Source organism: Sus scrofa, chromosome 7 (assembly GCF_054392235.1).
Source record: "Sus scrofa isolate SSC_HxYL_T2T_F1_AM1 chromosome 7, Sscrofa_HxYL_maternal_Yorkshire_Landrace_v2.0, whole genome shotgun sequence".
NCBI classification, from domain to species: Eukaryota; Metazoa; Chordata; class Mammalia; order Artiodactyla; family Suidae; genus Sus; species Sus scrofa.
The window spans coordinates 108365132-108387201 of NC_139389.1; the positions used below are offsets into that span (position 1 = coordinate 108365132).

A 22070-nucleotide genomic window follows, 5' to 3' on the forward strand; every position below is an offset into this window, starting at 1 on the left:
TGCTTAGAAAACTACACTCTTCGTTTTTCCTAGATAAAATTTTAGCAGAACTCATTCCTTTTCCCTAAGAAACCAGAGAGGAAACTAGGCAAGCCATTATCAGTTTCTCGTAAAGCAAAACAAAACAAAACAAAACAAAACAAACAGGGATTCTTTTCACCTTAAAATAAATCTGGGGGGAGAGGGGGAGGGCTGGACTCGGGGTTTGGGATTGGTACAGGCACACTGTGGTATATGAAATGACTGTATAGCACAGGGACCTGCTGTAGAGCACAGGGAACTCTACCCACTGCTCTGTGATCGTCTATATGGGAAAAGAATCTGAAAACGAATGGATGTGTGTATACGTATAAGTGAATCACTTTGTTGGACAGCAGAAATTATCATAGCATTGTAAATCAACTATACTTCAATGAGACTTAAAAATTGAATAAAAAAAATAAAGTATGAATCCGACTAGGAACCATGAGGTTGCAGGTTCAATCCCTGGCCTTGCCCAGTGGGTTAAGGATCTGGCGTTGCCGGGAGCTGTGGTGTAGGTCACAGACGCAGCTCAGATCCTGTATTGCTGCGGCTGTGGCATAGGCTGGCAGCTTCAGCTCCAATTGGACCCCTAGCTTGGGAACCTCCATAAGCCTCGAGTGCGGCCCTAAAAAGCAAAAAAACAAAAACACCAATCACACTTGATTTAATTCTACTTGAACACATACAGGAAGCTAGGAGGTCCCTTTCCTACTCCATCTGAGATGCGCAGATAAACCTGGACAGCAGAGAAGAGTTGGGCCTGGGTGGCTCCTGAGGATCCAAGAAAGTTTCTGCTGCTCTCCCAATCAAATTCTACAGGACTCTGCCCTTTCTAGTAAAGGGACTCATGGCCACGGGCTGAGATACTCTGCTGTCGGCCTGTGGCAGATCCTGCCACATGGCTGGGGCCTCAAGAGTCTAGAGAGACCCCAGATCTAGATTCATTTAGCCTGTTTTAGGAGATGGGAATGAAGACCTCCTACAAATGCTCTTGACCCTCCATAAGAATAGGTCAATGATATTGGTGTTGGAGCTCCTGCTGTGGCGCAATAGGATTGGCAGTGTCTTGGGAACACTGGGACGCAGGTTTGATCCCCGGCCTGACGCAGTGGGTTAGGGATCCAGTGTTGCCACAGCTTCAGCTTAGGTTGAGCCTGCATCTCAGTTCTGATCCCTAGCCCAGGAGCTTCATGTGCCTTGGGGTGGCCAAAAACGGCAAAAAAAAAAAAAAAATATTGGTGTTATCGCTTATTTTTATATGATTGTCATGGTGGGTAGGGAGGATTTCCAAAAAGAAATAAATAGGAGGAATTCTAGTCTGCTGGCTACTTTGTTTCTTTTCTTTTTCGGTCACCCTCGAGATATATGAAAGTTCCCCAGGCCAGGGAGCAAATCTGAGCCCCAGCTTGGACCTATGCCAAAGCTGCAGCAACACCAGATACTTTAACCCACTGAGGAGGGCCAGGGATTGAACTGGCGCCTCCACCTCTGGATCATTAACCCACCGTGCCATGCAGGTTATTGAAAACTCCTACTTTTTTTTTTGGTCTTTTTAGGGTCACACCGGCAGCATGTGGAGGTTCCTAGGCTAGGGGTTGAATCAGAGCTGCAGCTGCCAGCCTACACCACAGCTCATGGCAACGCCGGATCCTTTAACCCACTGAGTGAGGCCAGGGATTGAACCCATGTCCTCAAGGATGTTAGTCGGGTTCCTTACAGCTGAGCCATGACAGGAACTCCCCTATTTTCACTTCTGATGGCACAAAACACTTCACGCAGTGACCTCTGGACCCTGTTCCAACCAGGAAAAGCAATTAAGTGATTTATGAACAAGCTATTAAGGAGAAGGTAGATAAGAAAACAGGAGTAAACACATAGAGAGTTTCTGCTCTTGCCCTCTTCATCTCTCTCTGCTGCCCACGTGTTTATTCTCAACAGAGCAGTCAGAATGGTGCTTTTAAAAAGAGATGAAAGCTCAGGTCTCTCCTCAGTTCAAAACCCTCTAGTAGTTTCCTTCTTAGAGAAAAAGATCAAAGGCCTACACTGTTGTGCTGAGGCCCTATACAACAAAGACCTCAGCCCTCCCCACTTCTCTGACCTCATCTCCTACTTCCCTCCCATCATTCACTCCCCTCCAGCTATGCTGAACTCCTGGATGCCATTCCTTGAACATATCAAGCATATTCCTGCTTTAGGCCTTGGCACAAGCTCTTTTTTAGTCTGGAACATTCTTCTCACAAATGTCTTGACTAGCTTCCTTCTTCACTTTCCTCACATCTCTGATCAAATGCCTCTTATCAAATGAAGTCTTCCCTGACTACCCTATTTTTTTTTTTTTTTGGTCTTTTTGTCTTTTTAGGGCCGAACCTACAGCATATGCAGGTTCCCAGGCTAGGGGTCTAATCAGAGCTACAGGTGCTGGCCTATGCCACAGCCACAGCAATGCCAGATCCAAGCCATGTCTGCGACCTACACCACAGCTCATGGCAACACCAGATCCTTAACCCCCTGAGCGAGGCCAGGGATCGAACTCCCAACCTCATGGTTCCTAGTCGGATTCGTTTCCACTGCACCACAACGGGAACTCCGATTACCCTACTTAAATAGCATCTCTCCCACTACCAGCCCCAGCATTCCCTATCTGCCCATGCTGCTTTAGTTTTCTCCACAGCATTTATAGCATCTGACATACTTTGTATTGATTTATTTTCCGTCTCCTTGCAACTAAAATCTAAGATTCATGAAGACGGGGATGGTGTCTTTTTTGCTCCCTATTCTATGTCCTCAGTACATGGTAAGCTCTCATATACTAAAAAATGAGTAAATGAATAAATGAGGAATCATGATATGGATCCTCATGCAGACATACTAGGCAGTTTGTCTTTGGACAAGGGACATAAGCCCTCTGTGCTGACAGTCAAAGGAAAATGGATTTAGAAGACTGAATTAACACACCTGTAAAACATAATCCTTTTTTGCTATAGTTTTCTGTTAGAACAGGATTCCACCTACAAATATTCTTCACAATATTAAATCTTATTAATCTTAGTAATTTACATATTCTTTGCATTACAAAATTTAAAGTTAAAAATACTGAGTCTTTAAAAACTCTCTGTACTTAAAGTTTTGATTTGAATGAGAGCTGAAATTAGGTAATCTTTAAAAATATTTCACTCTAGGGAGGTGCCATGGTGACTTAGCAGAAACGAGTCTGACTAGTATCCATGAGGATGAGGGTTTGATCCCTGGCCTCCCTCAGTGGGTTAAGGATCTGGTGTTGCCATGAGCTGTGGTGTAGGTTGCAGACGCAGCCTGGATCTGGTGTTGCTGTGGCTGTGGTGTAGGCTGGCAGCTGCAGCTCTGATTCAACCCCTTAGCCTGGCAACTTCCATATGCTACAGGTGCAGCCCTAAAAAGACAAAAAAAATTTCACTCTAAATTTTCGCGATTCTTCTCAAAAACTTTATGCTGAGAGAAAAGAGTCACACAAAAAAGACAGTACAAGCTATATGATTCCATTTATATGAAATGTAAGAATAATCAAAACTCAACTATAATGATACAAAGCAGATTCAGTGGTTGCCTAGTTTCAGGGGAGGGGGAAACAATGCAAAGGGGAATAAGGAAACCTCTATACTTATAAACACTCACTTAATCCGAACACGTAAAATGGGTACATTTAACTGTATGTAATTATTCCTCAACGAAGCTGATTAAAAACAATTTCTATAATTCTTTAACAAGTTAGGAGAATTAAGAATATCATGGGCAGGAAGTACTTTATGCTTTTTAGGAAAAGCTCTATAAATTCAAGTGTAATATTTTTTAAATGTAAATAACTAGCTATAACAAGAGCCAGAGTCACCACAGTGCTTTAGCAATGGTACAGTACTAAAGGTAGCAGTAACACTCCAAAGAAATACATACCTGTGAAGAAAATATTCACATAGGGAAAAAGAATTATTCAGGACACAGAAGATTTCAAAAAACTACCTCAAAGAGCAGAGCCTCGGCTTTTTCTTCTGGCAGTAGGCGCAGTCCTGCTGTTGCCTTCAGGACCACTGGGGTTCTCTTCCAGTGACTTCGGGGGATGGAGTCTTTGGCCACCTCTAAGAGTTCTTGAACAGTCTCAGCACCCTTCAAAACAGATGATCCACGTATCCAGTGAATAGTCCATTTAGCGGAGCTGGTCTATCCCCTCAACATGCTCTGGGAGAGCACCAGGGCCTCGAGCCCTTCTCTACTCTGTAGAGCAGAAACCTAGAGCAGCAAGCCTCTTCGAAGGAGAAGAAGCCACTTCATTTTAATTAAGTTGTAATAAAAAAAGATTTCTTGTTTTTTTTTTTTGTTTTTTTTTGTTTTTTTTTTTTTTTTGCTTTTTAAGGCTGCACCCGCAGTATACGGAAGTTCCTAGTTTAGGGGTTGCATCAGAGCTGCAGCTGCTGGCCTACATTACAGCCACAGCAACGCCAGATCTGAGCTGTGTCTGTGACCTACACCACAGCAACATGACAATGCTGGATCCTTAACCTACTGAGCAAGGGCAGGGATGGAACCCCCATCCTCATGGATATGAGTCAGGTTTGTTTCTCCTGTGCCACAATGGGAACTCTAAAAATGATTCTTTTAGAGTGTGGCTGTTTTATTTGTTATTGTGAGTCTCATAAAAAAATTAGCTTTTTTTTTTTTTTTTTAGCTCAGAATGTTGGTATAGTGAAGGAAACAAGGTTTAGAGTTAGAAGACTTGCTTGCCAGCCTAACATAGGTCACTTGGCCCTCCTGGGGCTTGGCTTCCTCAGCCGTGAGATGAAGATACCATCATACAAAACTGTTGTGTGCATTAGATCAGGCAGACTGTGTGGAGCTTTTGTGATCTCTGTAAGGATGGAAATTGTCAGGTTCAATTTTGCATTACCAGCACCTACATGCATGGTCCACAGCAGATGTTCAAATTATAAGTTAAAAACTATTATTTTAAATCTATTGTTTCTCTGAGTAAACATCTGCTCAGACAACACTACCTCTTAATCATTATAATAACTAACAACCACAACACAATTTTAATTCTCCAAATGTCAAATCAGTTTCTGATAAAGTAGATGCTTTCCAAAGCTCCTAATTTTCTAGCACATTTGCCATTTCATAACAGTGAGCTGAGAAAATAAACATCCTCTCAGTTCTTCAAGTTCAAGCAGTTCTTAACATCAGGTCTTCCCTTGGTTAATGATTACACTTGTGACCCTGAACAATACCTTTAGATCTGCTACCAAATTTCAACATTCTGCCTTATTCTGTCTCATTTCAGTGTGGCCTCCGAAACATTGGGTGTTGCCTGTTGTGGAGCTTCAAGGTGAAATATAATTGCGACAGAACCCTACAGTCATCCTCTATTACTGAAGATTTTTGTTGTCATGAGTTTCACCTAGTTTCTAGAATATAGGCGTGGCTCTGTCCGTATCAGGGCACTCTGAAATGGAGGTCACTGGATCTACATTCCCTCAATTGCTTAGAGAGCTTCACATCCTTCTTCTGTTATCTACACTGATCAATGCAGTGGATGGCTTCAACTAAAAAATCTTAAACAATAAATACAAAGAGTGCAGGCTCTTTAGATGGTGTCATCCCTGCAAGGCCACTACCTACTTTCAACTCCTTCTACCCACGCCCTGGTGAGCCCAGGTGGACAGTTCCTGCCATCCAGGAGACTAGCTGAGGACAGAAAACTCATCTCACACATGACCTCAGTATCAGTAAGTGAACAGCATGAAACATTTCACAGCAGTGGTGTGAGTAATCAAGGCGTTTGAGAATCTAAACATGTAACTAAAAAACTCACCTGCTTAGGTTGATCTACAAAAGCAGAAAGTCCTGGCTTCACAGATTCAAAAATTTCCCCTTCCAGAATTGGAAGCTCGCCTATTTTGTCCATGAAACAAAACAGAAGAGAGATGGCTGGTTACTGAAGGTCAGGCTGTTTTTGATGCTGGGCTCCATATCACATTAACACGCTATTTCCTTAAGCTATTCCAAGTCACCTGGGAATAGCTTGCAGGGTATTGGGCAGGGGGGCAAAGGATGAGAAGTAATTGTTGAGGGTCTCTCTGCCATTTCTCTGGTGGACACCTAGCTTCTACTCCTTTCTTTAGCTTCTGTAACCTGAGGATGGGACTCCGAAAATTCAGAAAACTTTTATCTTCAGGGTCTCCTCATCCCCTTCTCCAAGGAGGGTGATGATCTTTCTCTCAAGATCATTCTCAATTTTCTAAACGCTGGAGTATCAATAACCTTTACAGAAAAGGAAAGAAAAACTACAGCTATACTTCTTGGACACATGGGTTTCAGACAGGCAGTCCAGATCTCTCTTAATTTCACACTGAATTAAGCCATATGTGTTCAGTTATAATCCGAAGTGTTTTCTGACGACAGACACTCAGTAGCCATAAGATTCTGTAATTCACCTCATACACTCACTCTTGATTCTGGGCTAGATGATAAAGTGCAGATCTGCAGACTCTGGTGAGGGTATCAGGTGCACTTACCTGGTATTTTCTGCACAAAGGTATAAACATGAATTCGAGTTCCAGTGCTCCCTGCATCAAACATAATTCCATAAAAGGTGCTGGCACTGACATTGATGGGGCACATGGAAGACAAGAAGATACCCTCAAACCAAGTCTGCTGGTCTCTGTGGAAGACAGTGCTGCAAACGCAGGATGCTACCAGCATGAAAAAGGCTGTCCCCCAGGAAGTGCCCATTCTCTTTCAAGATGTAGTAGGTCTAGACTTTTGTTATAGAAGCAGTGCTGCTCATACACCTGCAGAGGCTTATAGGACAAAGACACAGAAAGTTAGACCAATAGGCCTTTTTGTAAAAGGAGAAACACTCATTACAAAACTCCCACCCCTTCCCCCAAGGAGCTCCTTCTCTATTCCTAATAACCAGCACAACAAGCTAGACCAGGCTGACATAGGCTCTTGGTACCTTTTTTGAAGGGTATCTGGTTACCGCAAAAGGAAATTGGGATTTAAAATGTATTTTCCCATGCTCTGCTTTTAATTGTAGGGCAGATCTCACATACTCAAAGGCTCTCTCTGAGAAGTTCCCACTGTGGTTCAGCGGTAACAAGCCTGACTAGTATCCATGAAGATGTGGGTTGGATCCCCGGCCTTGCTCAGTATGTTAAGGATCCAGTGTTGCCGTGAGCCATGGTGTGGGTCGAAGACACAGCTCAGATCTAGTGTTGCTGTGGTTGTGGCATAAGATGGCAGCTGTAGCTCCAATCTGACCCCTAGCCTGGGAACTTCTACATGCTGCAGATGCAGCCCTAAAAAGCAATCAAACAAACCCAAAGGCTCTCTCTGACACCATGCTCCTAATGTGGAGTCTGATTTTCTACTTGTGATATTGACAATTTTGTCTTTAGATCGTATACTAACATTTCCCTGTTTTTGTTTTTTGGCCTCCCTGCAGCACATGGAGTTCCCATGCTAGAGATCAGATCCAGGCCGTAGCTGTGGCAATGCCAGATCCTTCAACCCACTGTGCTGGCAGGGGATCGAACCTGTGTCCTGGAACTGCAGAGATGCCACTGATCTTTTTCTCTTTCCTCTTTTTGATTGAAAGAAAAGAAACTTAAATTTCTTAATTAAAGTTATAAAATTACAAAAAGGTTACAAAGTCCCTAGCACTGGAGTGTTCACAGCCTTTTAAATCAGCCCACTGGACTGCCATCTGTGACCAACAATGTTGCCAGTGGCTTGCACATTCAACCACATTTTAAAGAAATAAATCAACGACTTAAAAACACTTAAATAGAGCACTATGGTTTTTAAAACATCCTACATAGGTTTCAGGACATGATATCCTCATAAGAACTTAGAGCAGAAGGGCGAATTAAGACAAAAAGGCTCAACACTTGCTGAGTCATAAAGCAGGTCAGTGATGAGCTATGGCAAATTACTGCTTGTATTTCTTCTTTTTTTTTTTTTCTTTTTAGGGCTGCATCTAAGGCATATGGAAGTTCCCAGGCTAGGGGGTCGAATTGGAGCTATCGCTGCAGCCTACACCACAGCAACAGCAACACCAGATCTGAGCTGCATCTGTGACCCACACTGCAGCTCACAGCAATACAGATCCTTAACCACAAGGACCGAACCCACATCCTGATGGACCCTAGTCGGGTTTGTTACCACTGAGTCATGACGGGAACTCCACTGCTTGTATTTCCTTTTTTTTTTTTTCTTTTTTTTTTTTAGGGGGGGTCTTTTTTGCTATTTCTTTGGGCCGCTCCCGCGGCATATGGAGGTTCCCAGGCTAGGGGTCGAATCGGAGCTGTAGCCACCGGCCTACGCCAGAGCCACAGCAACACGGGATCGAGCCATGTCTGCGACCTACACCACAGCTCACGGCAACGCCGGATTGTTAACCCACTGAGCAAGGGCAGGGACCGAACCCGCAACCTCATGGTTCCTAGTTGGATTCGTTAACCACTGAGCCACGACGGGAACTCCCTGCTTGTATTTCTTAATGTACCCTTAGCAAAGACAAAAACAAAAAAAAACAAAACAAACAAACAAACAAACAAAAAAACACCTTTTAGGGAGTTCCCACTGTGGCACAGCAGAAACGAATCTGACCAGTGTCCAAGAAGATATGGGTTTGATCCCTGGCCTTGTTCCGTGGGTCAGGGGTTTGGCATTGCTGTGAGCTGTGGTGTAGGCTGGCAGCTGTAGCTCTGATTCGACCCCCAGCCTGGAAACCTCCATATGCCGTGAGTGCGGCCCTAAAGAGCAAAACAAAACAAACAAACAACCTTTTAAAGTGGCTCAGCATTATTTGTTTTATTTATTTATTTATTCATTTATTTATTATTTTTTAGGGCTGTGCCTGCGGTACATGGAGGTTCCCAGGCTAGGGGTCAAATCAGAGCCACAGCTGCTGGCCTACACCACAGGTCACAGCAACGCCAGATCCGAGCCGCATCTTTGACCTACACCACAACTCACGGCAATGCCAGATCCTTAACCCACTGAGCAAGGCCAGGGATAGAACCTGGAACCTCATGGTTCATAGATGGATTCATTTCCACTGAGCCATGACAGGAACTCCTATTTCTTTTAGATTTGTATATTAAGGTAGGTTAATATATGCAGAAATATATGCAGAAAACTTAGAATAAGGCTACAAAGAAAAATGTCTCCTGCATAGGCTATATTTTCTCCTGGTATTAAATGAAGAACGCCATCTCTATCCTCTAATATTTAAGGCTTCCTTAATCGCACTTTAAGCACTCTGTTCAAAACAGTTTTAGGTAAGAGTTCCCTGATGCCCTAGTGTGTTAAGGACCCAGCACTGTCACTGCTGTGGCTCGGGGCACTGCTGTGGTATGGGTTCAATCCCTGGCCCAGGAACTTCCATATGGCCATGGTCACAACAAAAACAAAACAAAAAACAAAAACAAGATGCCCAGAATATCTAGTTTTGTGTATTCTGATCCAGCTTTCACCTCTGAACTTCCCTTCATGTAAGTCAGTAAGTCATAGTTACTGGTTACATAAGATCTAGTTCCAAAGTCCCCATTTCTTTCTTTCTTTGCTTTTTTTTTTTTTTTTTTTTTTGTCTTTCCTAGGGCCGCACCCACAGCATATGGAGGTTCCCAGGTTAGGGGTCAAATCAGAGCTGTAGCTGCTGCCCTATGCCACAGCCACATGGGATCCAAGCTGCATCTGCAAGCTACACCACAGTTCACGGCAACGCTGGATCCCTAACCCACTGAGCAAGGCCAGGGATTGAACCGCAACTTCATGGTTCCTAGTTGGATTAGTTTCTGCTGTGCCATGACGAGAACTCCCAAAGTCCCCATTTCCCAGTCCCCTTATCTCTAATAGAATACTTGGGATTTTTAGAGTACAGATGGAAGATCCTTAATCATTCTCAAATCTGCTGATCTTCTAAGATTTGTTTTACCAAATGCCTTCCTTCTCAGGTGACATACTACACATCATAAAGCAAATTAAAGTTAATTGCATTTGGAATATAAAACTATTTAAAATAACTAAAGTTGTTCTGAGGCACTACAAAGGCAAAGTTAGAACTAGTCAAGGTTGAACTTCTATCTTATAGTTAAGAATGAGAGCTACCAGCTAGGAAAGGAAAACCTGGAATCTCAAAAGAGAAAACTCATCTCAGGAAATCAACCACTGCATCAGGGCAGCTGCCTGGCCAGAGTCATACTCACATCTTCAATCACTTCCTTAGGCTGATTCTTCTTTTACAGTAACCAGTCTGGTCAAGTAGATCAACCTAAGTAACCGAAAACAAAAACAACCTTTTCAGATTACAAGTATTAACAAATCGTTGTCTTGTCCAAAGCTCAAACTATACTCCACACTAAGTCCTTTCACTCGAGAAGTGTATTTAGGGGCTCTCCCGTCACCAGCTTGCTTCCATTGTCGTGACAGATTCCACAGCAGCCTTCCTCAGGACTCACTCATATTTCCTCTACTATTGTGGTTTCTGAAAAAAAAAACCTTGCCAGCTTCTGTTCCCATTAAGCAAACATTTGTTTTTCTTCCAAAAGAAATTGCAAGAGAAAAAAAATGCATGCTAGGTATCTGTTTTCATGAAGTGAAAACTGCAGAGTCATGCCAGGTGTTCAGTGTAAAACAGCAGATTTTAGAGAAAGCAAATGATGAACACATAAAATGTCCCTTCTGCTTTGAATCCCTACCTCCTAACACCACTTCCAATCTCATTCTTCCTTAGATCAGCTACTGTAAGGGTGGTATTAAAAAGGCTTACAACTTGGAGCATACAGAAAGACACCCTAATTTGCAAGACACCAGATTACACAGCTTGCTCATTCACTGTCTTTGCTCAAATGTCACCTTCTCAGAGTCCTTCCTTGTCTATTGTATTTAAAATTGCAACCCACCTGGTCACATGCATGTCTTCTACCTTCTACCTGTTTATTTTTCTTCACAGCACTTTTCACCTGTTAATACACTACACAATTTACTACTTTTGTGTGTTGTTTTTCTCATACTCCTTGCTCCTGACTCTGCCCCTGTCCTTTGTGAGCTATACACGGGCAGGTATTTTTGTGTTTTGTTCACTGATGTGTTTCCAGCAGTGGAACAGTACTGAAGTGACTCAGGGTCTGGATCGCACTCATTTAATACGAATAACTGACTTCTTTCCAAAAGGAAATTAACTATTCACCCATTAGAAGATCATGATTCCAAACTTTCCAAGGATCGACTGTTTCTCTGAATGGGTCAATCATATAAAAAGCTTTACTGCTACTCAACATAATATATATAGACTGGAGCATATACATCAGCATATTTAAATCCACTCCTTTCAGAACTGGTCTTCTCAGTCTCTCTTGCTATCTCCATACTCACTCCCAACAAAGTCCCCTCTTCAATTCTTTTGAGACTCTGGTGCCAACTAGTGTTTGTCACCATGTCCCTCTCCCTCTAAAGTCTTTTCAGCGCATCTCTGTCTCCATAGTAAACACCAGGCCTCCCCACTCAGCCTCCCCAGAGTGTGAGGCCACAATCCCACAGGCCCCAGGCCCCAGCTGGGTGCTCACCTGCTCATGTCCGCTGAGCCCTATGAATCCTGACTTTCATTGTTGATTGCCTTTTGCTCTTTGCTCCTATTCCAGCCCTTGTGAATCAAACCAGCCTCATGAATCACACTCACCTTTGTGCTAGTTTGGAACCGACTGCCTGGCATTTTGCTAACTCACTCCCTTATATATCCTTCACTCCTCCCTTATCCACCTTTTTTTCTGAGTACACATGATTGTCCAGTTCATTTACTTTTATGATAGTACAGTGCCAACTGGTAGAATTACTGCTTACAAGGCTGAAGTTGCTCAGGAAATGAATTCAGGGCTACTTATATACAGGAGATTATAATTAACATTTTTACAACATAATTCATGGTATAAGTTTTGTCTTTTTGGGGGCTGCACCCATGGCATATGGAGGTTCCCAGGCTAGGGGTCGGATTGGATCTGCAACAACTGGCCTGCACCACAGCCACACCAGATCCAAGCCTGGTCTTCAACCTTCACCACAGCTCATGGCAATGCCGGATCCTTAACCCACCGTGCAAGGCCAGGGTTTGAACTCATGTCCTCATGGATACTAGTAGGGTTCACTACTGCTGAGCCACAAGGGGAACTCCCCTATGCTATGTTTACAATGACCAGATATGTAACCATATAATATCATTATTGATTCTCTACTAATTTATGCTTTTACAACATTAGCCCAATAGTAGAGAAGTGAATATAACTACTCAATAGCCTCCATCCTTGAGATGAACTTAGAAGGCCGGCACTAAGTTGTCTAACACATATCAGACACTGTACTAGTGTCTAGCTTCTCGATAGAAAAGAGACTTTAGATACAGGCTCAGCTGGTGAGGATATTTCAGCTTACTAGAAGAAACAAACCAACAGCCATAATGTACTGTGCAAGTTCTCTGACAGAACTATGCACAGGGTATGACAGGAAGGGATGTGAGGGACAAGTAACTCACCTTAGAAGGAGAAGGATGGAGGTGAGAAGGGAGTGGGAGGTTTTTTTTTTTTGGCTTTGTAGGGCCGCACCCATAGCACACGGAGGTTCCCAGGCTAGGGGTCTAATCAGAGCTACAGCTGCCAGCCTAAGCCACAGCCACAGCAACGCCAGATCCAAGCCTCGTCTATGACCTACACCACAGCTCATGGCAACGCCAGATCCTTAATCCACTGAGCAAGGCCAAGGATCAAACCTGCAACCTCACGGTTCCTAGTTGGATTCGTTTCCACTGCGCCATGACAGGAACTCTGGGAATGGGAGGCTTTTTAAGGGATGAGAAGCATAAGCTGGGTCCTGAATCAGAGGCAGGAATTACCCTGGGAGAGTGACAAGGAAGAATTCTGAGAACTTCATATATTAAGAGTTCAGTATGGCTGGAATGTAGAGGTGTACAAGAACAAAGAGGGCCGGTGTGAGAAAGACTTGTTCTAAAGGCAGCAAATCAGATTTCAAAATGAGTGGGCTTGTTTTTCTTCTACAGGTTCCATGGTGACTCCTGGCTGTTATTTATGTTTTTATATTTCCTCCTTAAACATTAATACTGATTAGTTGGATAAAATGACAGTATTTCCCAACAGTGTAAAATAATGGCATGAGGGAGGTGACCAGAAAGGTCTACCGAAAAGCCTGGACACAGTAAAATGTAAAAGCTCCCACTGCCACTTCTTCTGAGTTCCACAGCAAAGGTGGCTGTAACAAAGTTAAAAGTTTAACATAAAGCAAGTTAAACATGTAACTAGAATAAAATTTTTCAACAATGAACTAAACCATGGAAATGGATTAGCCAAACCACCCAGAGCATAAATCAGCCAAGCAAAGTAAAACCAAGGTGGGCCTAATAAGGTAAGTTTGGGATAGATGTCAGCACAGCGAGCAATGCCTCATTTGAGGATATAACGTTGGATCGACATAGTGATACCAAGGGCCAGAGCTCTGGAACACCTTGCTATTGAAGGTTGTCTAAGGTGAAGGTACATAATATCTTCTGTATTCCTACAGCCAAGTACTGAGTCTTGAACATCAGCAACCATGTCCTGAATGGACTTGGTACAATTGGGCTAATGGAATCTGCAAACAGGAGCACTGGGGCAGGGAGTAACCCTTTTCCCAGTGTCTTCCCATGGCTATGTCTCACATTCTCAACACCCATTTCTCCTCCAAACCAGCCCATAGGAGTGCTATTCAAGGAAGTCTATTATTCATATATTAATTTATTCATTCAGACATTACAGAATTTATCGGTTGCCTAATGCTACTTTTTAAGTACAGCATGCAAAGATGAATCATCTTAGACCTGCCTTTTAAGAGACTGTAGCGAACAGAAAAGAAAAATAGATATCCATTTAATTACTTTTGTAAAGTTAAAATGTAACAAGTAGCACAGTTCCATGATCTGAGATGTCAAAGCAGGGTGAGATTATTTCTAGCTGGGATGATAAGAGAAGGCTTTGTAAAAGAGGGAGCATTTGAAGATGGTATTGAAGAGGGGAATTAGGACAGAAGAGGAGTGCTTTTCAGGAAAGAGAAATAATATGAATCAAGACATGGATGTAGAAAGAGGATCGCGGAACCCCAAGGGATAGTGAACAGATCAGTTTGACTAACTGTAGTACGAAATAAAATTGGAAAGGCAAACTAAGGTCAAATAGTAGAACACACCAAATACTTAAGGAATGTGAAGTTGACTTTGCAGACAATAGCAAGCCACTGAAAATTTTCAGCCAGAGAGGGTCACAAAATATGATTCTGGCAGTTACATACAAGAAGGACTAGGGTAGGGAAACTTGGTAGGTTCCACGCACTAGTCTAATTCTACAAATGTTTATAGTGCCTACTAAGTACAAGGTGCCAGAGAATTAAAGGTGAATAAACACTTTTTTATTCAAGATGCTCAGTGTGGCAGAGGTGATAGATACATATACAAACAACCACATCTTTTTAAGTAAATCATGAAAATGTTAAAGAAGCCCAAAGCACAGATGACTAACTCTACACAGTGGATTAGGAAAGGCATCATGAGATGATATTTGTACTGATTATGAAAAATGAGTAGAAGTAACTACATAAATAATAAAGACATGTGGACAAAGACCAGAGGGACTATAAAATGAAAATGGGTAACAGGGAAATTATGGATAGTTTGGTTTCACTTTTTAAATTTCCTCAAGAATTTTTTGTCATATAGATTTGAGAAATGAAAACAAACAAAAACAAATGAAAGGCTAGAGCGGAAGATGATATAGGGACGTCAGCATTTAATCCAGAAAGACGAACACAATCTGAGGTAATAATTATCAGCAGCTAATATTTACTGAGACCTTAATACATTGCAAGCACTATGTGGAATAACATGGATTATTTCATTTAAGCTCACAATACCACTCCATGAGGTAGATTTTGTTGTTAACACCCCCATTCTGGAAATAAGAAAACTAAGGTTAAAGTAATTTAAGACCACACAACAGTTAAGTGAAATGAGCAAAGACATCAAACCCAGATGGTCTAATACAGAGCCCACAGTTATAACTGCTAGGTCACAGGAAGGGTCAGAAAGTATGGCACTTAAGAAAGATGGGTACAGGGTGGGTCAGAGAGTGTAGAGCAGAAAAGGATGGTCAGAGATGACTCTGGAAAGTTAGACTGGCATCAGGATGTGAAAGTCTTGATATCTTCCTGGGCATGACCAAAAGTTATTGATTACATTTCCAGAATTTCACCATTTCTGACCGCTTCCACCACCACCAGCTTGGCCTGAGCCGCCATCATCTTTCTTTTCTTTCTTTTTGTTTTTTAGGGCTTCACCTGCAGCATATAGGCATTCCCAGGCTAGGGGTCAAATTGGAGCTACAGCCCCAACACCAGAGCCACAGCAACGCAGGATCCGCACTGCATCTGCAACCCACACCACGGCTCATGGCAATGCCAGATCCATAACCCACTAAGCGAGGCCAGGGATCGAACCTGAATCCTCATGGATCCTAGTCGGGTTTGTTAACTGCTGAGCTACGAAAGGAACTCCCTGAGCTATCATCATCTTTCATGTGATTAACAGTAATATTGTCCTAACGGATCTCTGATTTTACCTTCACTCCCCTACAGTCTATTTTTAACAAGCAACTACAGTCATCCTTTTAAAATATAAGTTAAAGCATCTTCCTCCTTTGCAAAATCTAGCAATGGCTTTCCATTTCCCTCAGAGTAGCAAGATCCAAATAATGGCCTTCATGAACCCACCTGCTCTGCTCCCATCCCATTACCTCTCTGACCTCAGCTACTAAAGTTTTCACCTCACTCATTCCATCCACACTGACCTCTGAGCTTAAATACCACGTGTGGTGCCACCTTACGGCCTTTGCTCTTGCTGACCCCACTGTCTGGAATAATTTTTCCCATATCTCCACGTGGTCAATTCCTACAAATCATTGTTCAAATGACGATTTCTTATTGAGGCCTACCTTTATTTAACACTACATCCACACTCCCTCATGTGTGCCCTACCTCCGTTTACTTCCTCAATCCCCCCTTACACTGATCTATTCTTTTTCTCTACACCACTATGCTTACTATCTGTGTTTCTGACAGAATATAAGCTCCTTGAGCAGAAATCTTTTGTTTTGTAGCCCAAGAACCTAGAATAGCATCCAAGAAGGAGTTCAATAAAAAGTGACAATATTAACTGCAATGTGACATAAAAAAGGAGGATATTTTCATAAAGAGTTAAACAAATATTTAAGGAATTCCCTTCATGGTGCAGTGGTTGGCGAATCCGACTAGGAACCATGAGGTTGCGGGTTCGGTCCCTGCCCTTGCTCAGTGGGTTAACGATCCGGCGTTGCCGTCAGCTGTGGTGTAGGTCACAGACGTAGCTCGGATCTGACGTTGCTGTGGCTCTGGTGTAGGCCGGCGGCTACAGCTCCAATTTGACCCCTAGCCTGGGAACCTCCATATGCCATGGGAGCGGCCCTAGAAAAGGCAAAAAGACAAAAAAAAAAAAAAAAAAAAAAGAGTTAAACAAATATTTAAGAGAAAATATAACTGATTAATGAATACCTAATCTAGTCATACTAATTTGTTTTAGGATAAACTATGTTACTTCTCTGAATCTATTAGCTAAACTGAATTTCTTTAACCAAACATGTTCAAATTGTTAAAATTGTCATAAAATGACTTACCAGAAAAAAAATCTAGGAGTTCCTGTTATGGTTCAGCGGAAATGAACCCAACTAGTATCCATGAAGATGTGGGTTCAATCCCTGGCCTCGCTCAATGTGTTAAGGCTCCGATATTGCTGCGAGCTGTGGTGTATGCCACAGATGAGGCTCATATCTGGTGTGTCTGTGACACAAGCCAGCAGCTGCAGCTCCAATTCAACCCCTAGCCTAGGAAATTCCACATGCTGCAGGTGCAGACCCTAAAAAAAATCTAAAAGACATCAGGCATTGTTTATATTGTTCAAATTCTCTTCTACATATCAAACCAATAAATATTTTAGGATAGTGTAGGTTAGCTATCTACTGCTGCACAGGAAATAACTCTAAAACTTAGTTGCTTAGAAAGACAATAAACATTCATCATCTCAGTTCCGGTATTTAGGAATTTGGGAGTGGCTTAATTGGATAATTTCGCCTCAGGGTCTCTCATTATATTCTAGTCAAGATGTAGGCTGAAAAAAAAAAAAAAGCAAGCTTAGGCAGCAGTCATCCAAAGGCTTGGAGGTCATCTTGACCTCCAAGATAGCTCACTCAATGGTTGGCAAGCTGATTTTGTTTTCTTTTTTGTCTTTTTGCCTTTTATTTATTTATTTTTGTCTTTTTGCCATTTCTTGGGCCGCTCCCACGGCATATGGGAGGTTCCCAGGCTAGGGGTCAAATTGGAGCTGTAGCCACTGCCCTACATCAGAGCCACAGCAACACGGGATCCGAGCCGCATCTGCAACCTACACCACAGCTCATGGCAACGCTGGACCATTAACCCACTGAGCGAGGCCAGGGATCGAATCCACAACCTCATGGTTCCTAGTCAGATTCGTTGTCCACTGTGCCATGATGGGAACTCCCTCTTTTTGCCTTTTCTAGGAACACTGAGCCACAATCAAAACTCCTAGAATTTTTTTCTGTGTATAGCATGAAGAAGTTGCTGTTCTGTTAATATATTTTTCACCCTGTATCTTCCTTGATTTAGTGTTTGATGTTTGTAATCTTAAATGTAATAACTCATTTCTTCCTACTCTTTCCTAAAATTATCTTTTATTTGAAGTATTTAAATTTGTCTTCATTTGGGAACAAGCGGGACACTGAGGTGTAGTTTTTAAACATTTGAACTGTAACAAAAAATGGATGGCTTCAAGTCGTGGGATATGCTATCTTCAGAGAAGTTAAAAGTCCATGACATTTTTAATTTTTAAGAGTTAATATCAGAGTTCCTACTGTGGCACAAGGGAAACGAATCTGACTAGGAACCCTGAGGTTGCAGGTTTGATCCCTGGCCTCACTCAGTGGGTTAAAGATCCAGCATTGCCATGAGCTGTGTGGTTCACAGAGGAGGCTCGGATCTGGCATTGCTGTGGCTGTGGGGTAGGCCGGCAGCTACAGCCCTGATTAGACCCCTAGCCTGGGAACCTCCATATGCCGCGGGAACGGCCCTAAAAAGAAAGACAAAAAAAAAAAAAAAAAAAAAAAAGTTAATGTCTTTGAGGAAATTTCTGTTGTGGTGCAGCAGAAACAAATTCAACTAGTACCCATGAGGATGCGGGTTTACTCCTTGGCCTTGATCATTGGGTTGGGGATCCAGCGTTGCCTTGAGCTGTGGCATAGGTCGAAAACATGGCTTGGATTGTGTGTTGCTGTGGCTTTGGTGTAGCCAGAAGCTATAGCTCCGATTTGACCCCTAGCCTGGGAACTTCTGTATGCCATGGGTACATCCCTAAAAAGCCAAAAAAAAAAAAAAAAAAAAGAAAAAAAAAAGAAAAGAAAAGAAGAGAAAGAAAGTTAGTATCTTTGGAATACCATATAGTTTCCTTTTTTTTGGCCTTTTTTTAGGGCCGCACTTGCGGCATATGGAAGTCAGTTCCCAGGCTAGGGGTCGAATCAGAGCTACAGCTGCTGGCCTGCACCACAGCCACAACAATGCGGGATCTGAGCCACATCTATGACCTACACTATAGCTCACAGCAACACCGGATCCGTGACCTACTGAGTGAGGCCAGGGATCAAACCCACATCCTCACGGATACTAGTTGGGTTTGTTAACTGCTGAGCCATAATGGGAACAGTTTCTAAAACAAAAAGTATGTAAAAATATATATAAACTGGGGAAAAAGCTGAACACAAAATATCATACAAGTACGGATGATCACTTTCAGTAGCCAGCCTCCAAGATGGCCCTCAGTGACCCTTACCTCCTAATATTTATGCCCTTTTGTAGTCCCCTTGCATATTTCATCAACATTGGTCCATATGACCGATGGATTATGGGGAAAGTGATAGTGTGTGACTTGAAGGGCTAAGTCATACAAGCTTCTTCCATGCTCTCTTGGCTTACCCACTCTGGAGGAAGCTAGCCACCATGTAGTGCAGACATTCAAGGCCTTATGGAGCGTGCACATGGGAAGCAACCGAGGTTTTTTTCCAAATAGCCAAAACCAGCTTGCCGGAGTTCCTGTCGTGGCACAGTGGTTAACAAATCCAACTAGGAACCATGAGGTTGCGAGTTCAATCCCTGGCCTTGCTCAGTGGGTTAAGGATCCCGCACTGCTGTGAGCTGTGGTGTAGGTTGCAGACATGGCTCGGATCCTTTGTTGCTGTGGCTCTGGTGTAGGCCGATGGCTACAGCTCTGATTAGACCCCTAGCTAGTATCCATGAGGACCAGGTTCAATCCCTGGCCTTGCTCAGTGGGTTGGGATCCAGCGTTGCTGTGAGCTGTGGCATAGGCTGGCAGCTATAGCTCCGATTTGACCTCTAGCCTGTGACTTTCCATATGACGCAGGTGCAGCCCTAAAAAAAAAAAAGACAAAAAAAAAATCTAATACAATGGTAGCATTAATAATACATAGGTACTGAAGAAGTATTAGGTAGAAAAGGATAAGACTGACAACTGGTACAGATTTGAAAACCAGTGAAAAATTTTACAATAAGCATTTTTCGAATATTAACTCAATAAAAAAGGTTTATTTTAAAAAATTAACTGTTATTAGATCGCTGCCAAGGAGTTATAATAAGACTGGAAACTACAGGGGAGAGACTAAATAGGAAGAATTTCCCTACAATGAGTTGTTTCATATTGGTGGGGTAAGAATTCTTGACCCAAGGGCTCAGCTCAAATATGACCACACTGTCCAAAGCGGATTCACAAATCAGCAGGCTGGCTGAATGCACTATCTTTTAAGGTCCCTCCAACACTAAGATTAAATACTCTCTCAACAGAGGAATTAGAACTGATGCATTGGTAGTTACTAACAAATATGAACTTATTTCCTATAAACAGATTACTTCTTTCTGTACTTTACTCCACTTTAATCCAAACATCATTAGACATGTGTCAAAAAGGCCCACTCTGTACAATGAACCGTCTGAGTCTTATACTGAAATGAGATCAGGCAGTGCATGACTTCATTCTTCATTGTTTCCGGCTTGACTTAGCCACAATAATCACCCCATGGGGAAAACTGTTGTTACTGATGTCTCTCTTAAGTCACAGGCCTTTTATCCATTCATTAAAAAGACAAAGTCCTTTAGATAAGAAGATACTATTAATCAGGAGAGGGTTAATATTTCCCCAATGAGCAAATATAATGAAAATCTAAAGTGATAAACTATCTCTGCTTCCAAACCCATATCCATTGTGGGAGGCACTTACTTGCAGAAGAGTGACTGCAAAGATCAATGCCACTTGTCACTGTTTATACTGGAGCTTGAAGGAAGAGAAGAAAATGTATCTTCTTGTTATCAACTAACCCATTTCGTCAAAATGAAAAGCTTGAGAAAGGCAAATATTACAATGATACCTCATGTTTATTTATTTATTTATTTGTCTTTTTGCTATTTCTTGGGCCGCTCCCACGGCACATGGAGGTTCCCAGGCTAGGGGTCCAATCAGAGCTGTAGCCGCCAGCCTACGCCAGAGCCACAGCAACGCAGGATCCAAGCCGCGTCTGCAACCTACACCACAGCTCACGGCAATGCTGGATCGTTAACCCACTGAGCAAGGGCAGGGACCGAACCCGCAACCTCATGGTTCCTAGTCGGATTCGCTAACCACTGCGCCACAACGGGAACTCCTGATACCTCATATTTAAAGCAAAGAATAGGGGCTCTATGTAAGTACATTTCCTCAAATGTCTTTAAGATGCTTCCTCTCTAAATACCATAACATCTTTATTTTAATAGTGTTTGGTAAAAATGTTTCTAAAGTGACATACTTATGGTTCGGGGTTATGAGCATGATCATCAGCTATATTCTTCTGTAAACTTGGGATGCCTTCAGGGACTACAGGTCTTTAGGACTGTCCCTCTGCCAACAAATAGTCCCAGATTGCTTGCTTTCTGAACTAGTTTCCCTTGACATCGCACTATCACCACTGATCACTGTCTGACTCCTTCAATAAGCTGCCATCATTTAATTAAAAAAAAAATCTTTTGGGGGAGTCCCCATTGTGGCTGAGTGAGTTAAGAACCTGACATAGTGTCCAGGAGGATGTGAGTTCAATCCCTGGCTTCTCTCAGTGGGTTAAGGATCCAGTGTTGCTGCGAGCTGCAGCTCCGGTTCAACCCCTGCCCGGGAACTTCCATATGCTGCAAATTCAGCCATAAAAAGAAAAAAAATCCTTTGGGGTTTCTCTTGTGGTGTAGCAGGTTAAGGATCCCGTGTTGTCACTTCCATATGCTGCAGGTGTGGCAAAAAAAATCTTTTGTGGGATGTGAATCAGAGAGCCATAATTATTAGACTTCTATGTCAACATACACAAATGAGGGCCTCTCCAACAGAATAAGGGTTGTGGAATCTGTGACAGCTTTTAGTGACTCATTGACCCCTTTCCACTTAACTATAAGCTCTCAGCTAGCTAGGTATAAGAAAGAAATCTTGACCTATGGAAAAGTAGGGTATACTTTATATAGGTTACTTACCAATATTTTCTTTTCTTTTCTGGGCTTTCCCCTTTGTTTCCTTCAACTAATGTGTCACTTTTTCAACCTGTAGAACATGGAGATGGGTTACTCATAAGAGCAAAGTTCTCTTTTTTGCCTCTCTTGTCAGCATGCCTATTTTTGATGCAATTATCTCTTTTTACATTTGTTTCAGGCTTTGGAAAGCAGATCACCAAGTTAATCTCTCTAGTAGTCTTGGGCTCTTTCTCCTCTTCCATACTTTTTCATTCAAAATACAACTGCAGCCACTCTTATAAAATGACTTGTTTACAAAATCAGCAATAACAAGAGGAGGCAAGTAACAT

The 22070-nt window shown here is 42.5% G+C and overlaps 1 protein-coding gene across 50 annotated transcripts in view; it reads right to left on the reverse strand.

The window, feature by feature from the left end:
- Positions 1-22070, reverse strand: part of ENTPD5 (ectonucleoside triphosphate diphosphohydrolase 5 (inactive)) — a 50220-nt gene that overhangs the window by 18821 nt on the left and 9329 nt on the right. For 24 of the 50 annotated variants that reach the window (XR_014811128.1, XR_014811131.1, XR_014811124.1 and 21 more), the window contains exons 3-8: positions 21745-21811; positions 20477-20530; positions 10263-10327; positions 6564-6848; positions 5861-5940; positions 4018-4161 (exon numbers count right to left, since the gene is read on the reverse strand). Coding sequence is in view for 30 of the 50 variants with exons in the window: in XM_084969774.1 (XP_084825900.1) it covers positions 4018-4161; positions 5861-5940; positions 6564-6780 (441 nt within the window). In the remaining 20 variants the exon portion in view is untranslated. Of the gene's footprint in view, positions 1-4017; positions 4162-5860; positions 5941-6563; positions 6849-10262; positions 10328-11621; positions 11763-20476; positions 20531-21744; positions 21812-22070 lie in introns of those variants that run through there. The other 26 variants (XR_014811129.1, XR_014811130.1, XR_014811122.1 and 23 more) reach the window with 3 other exon arrangements.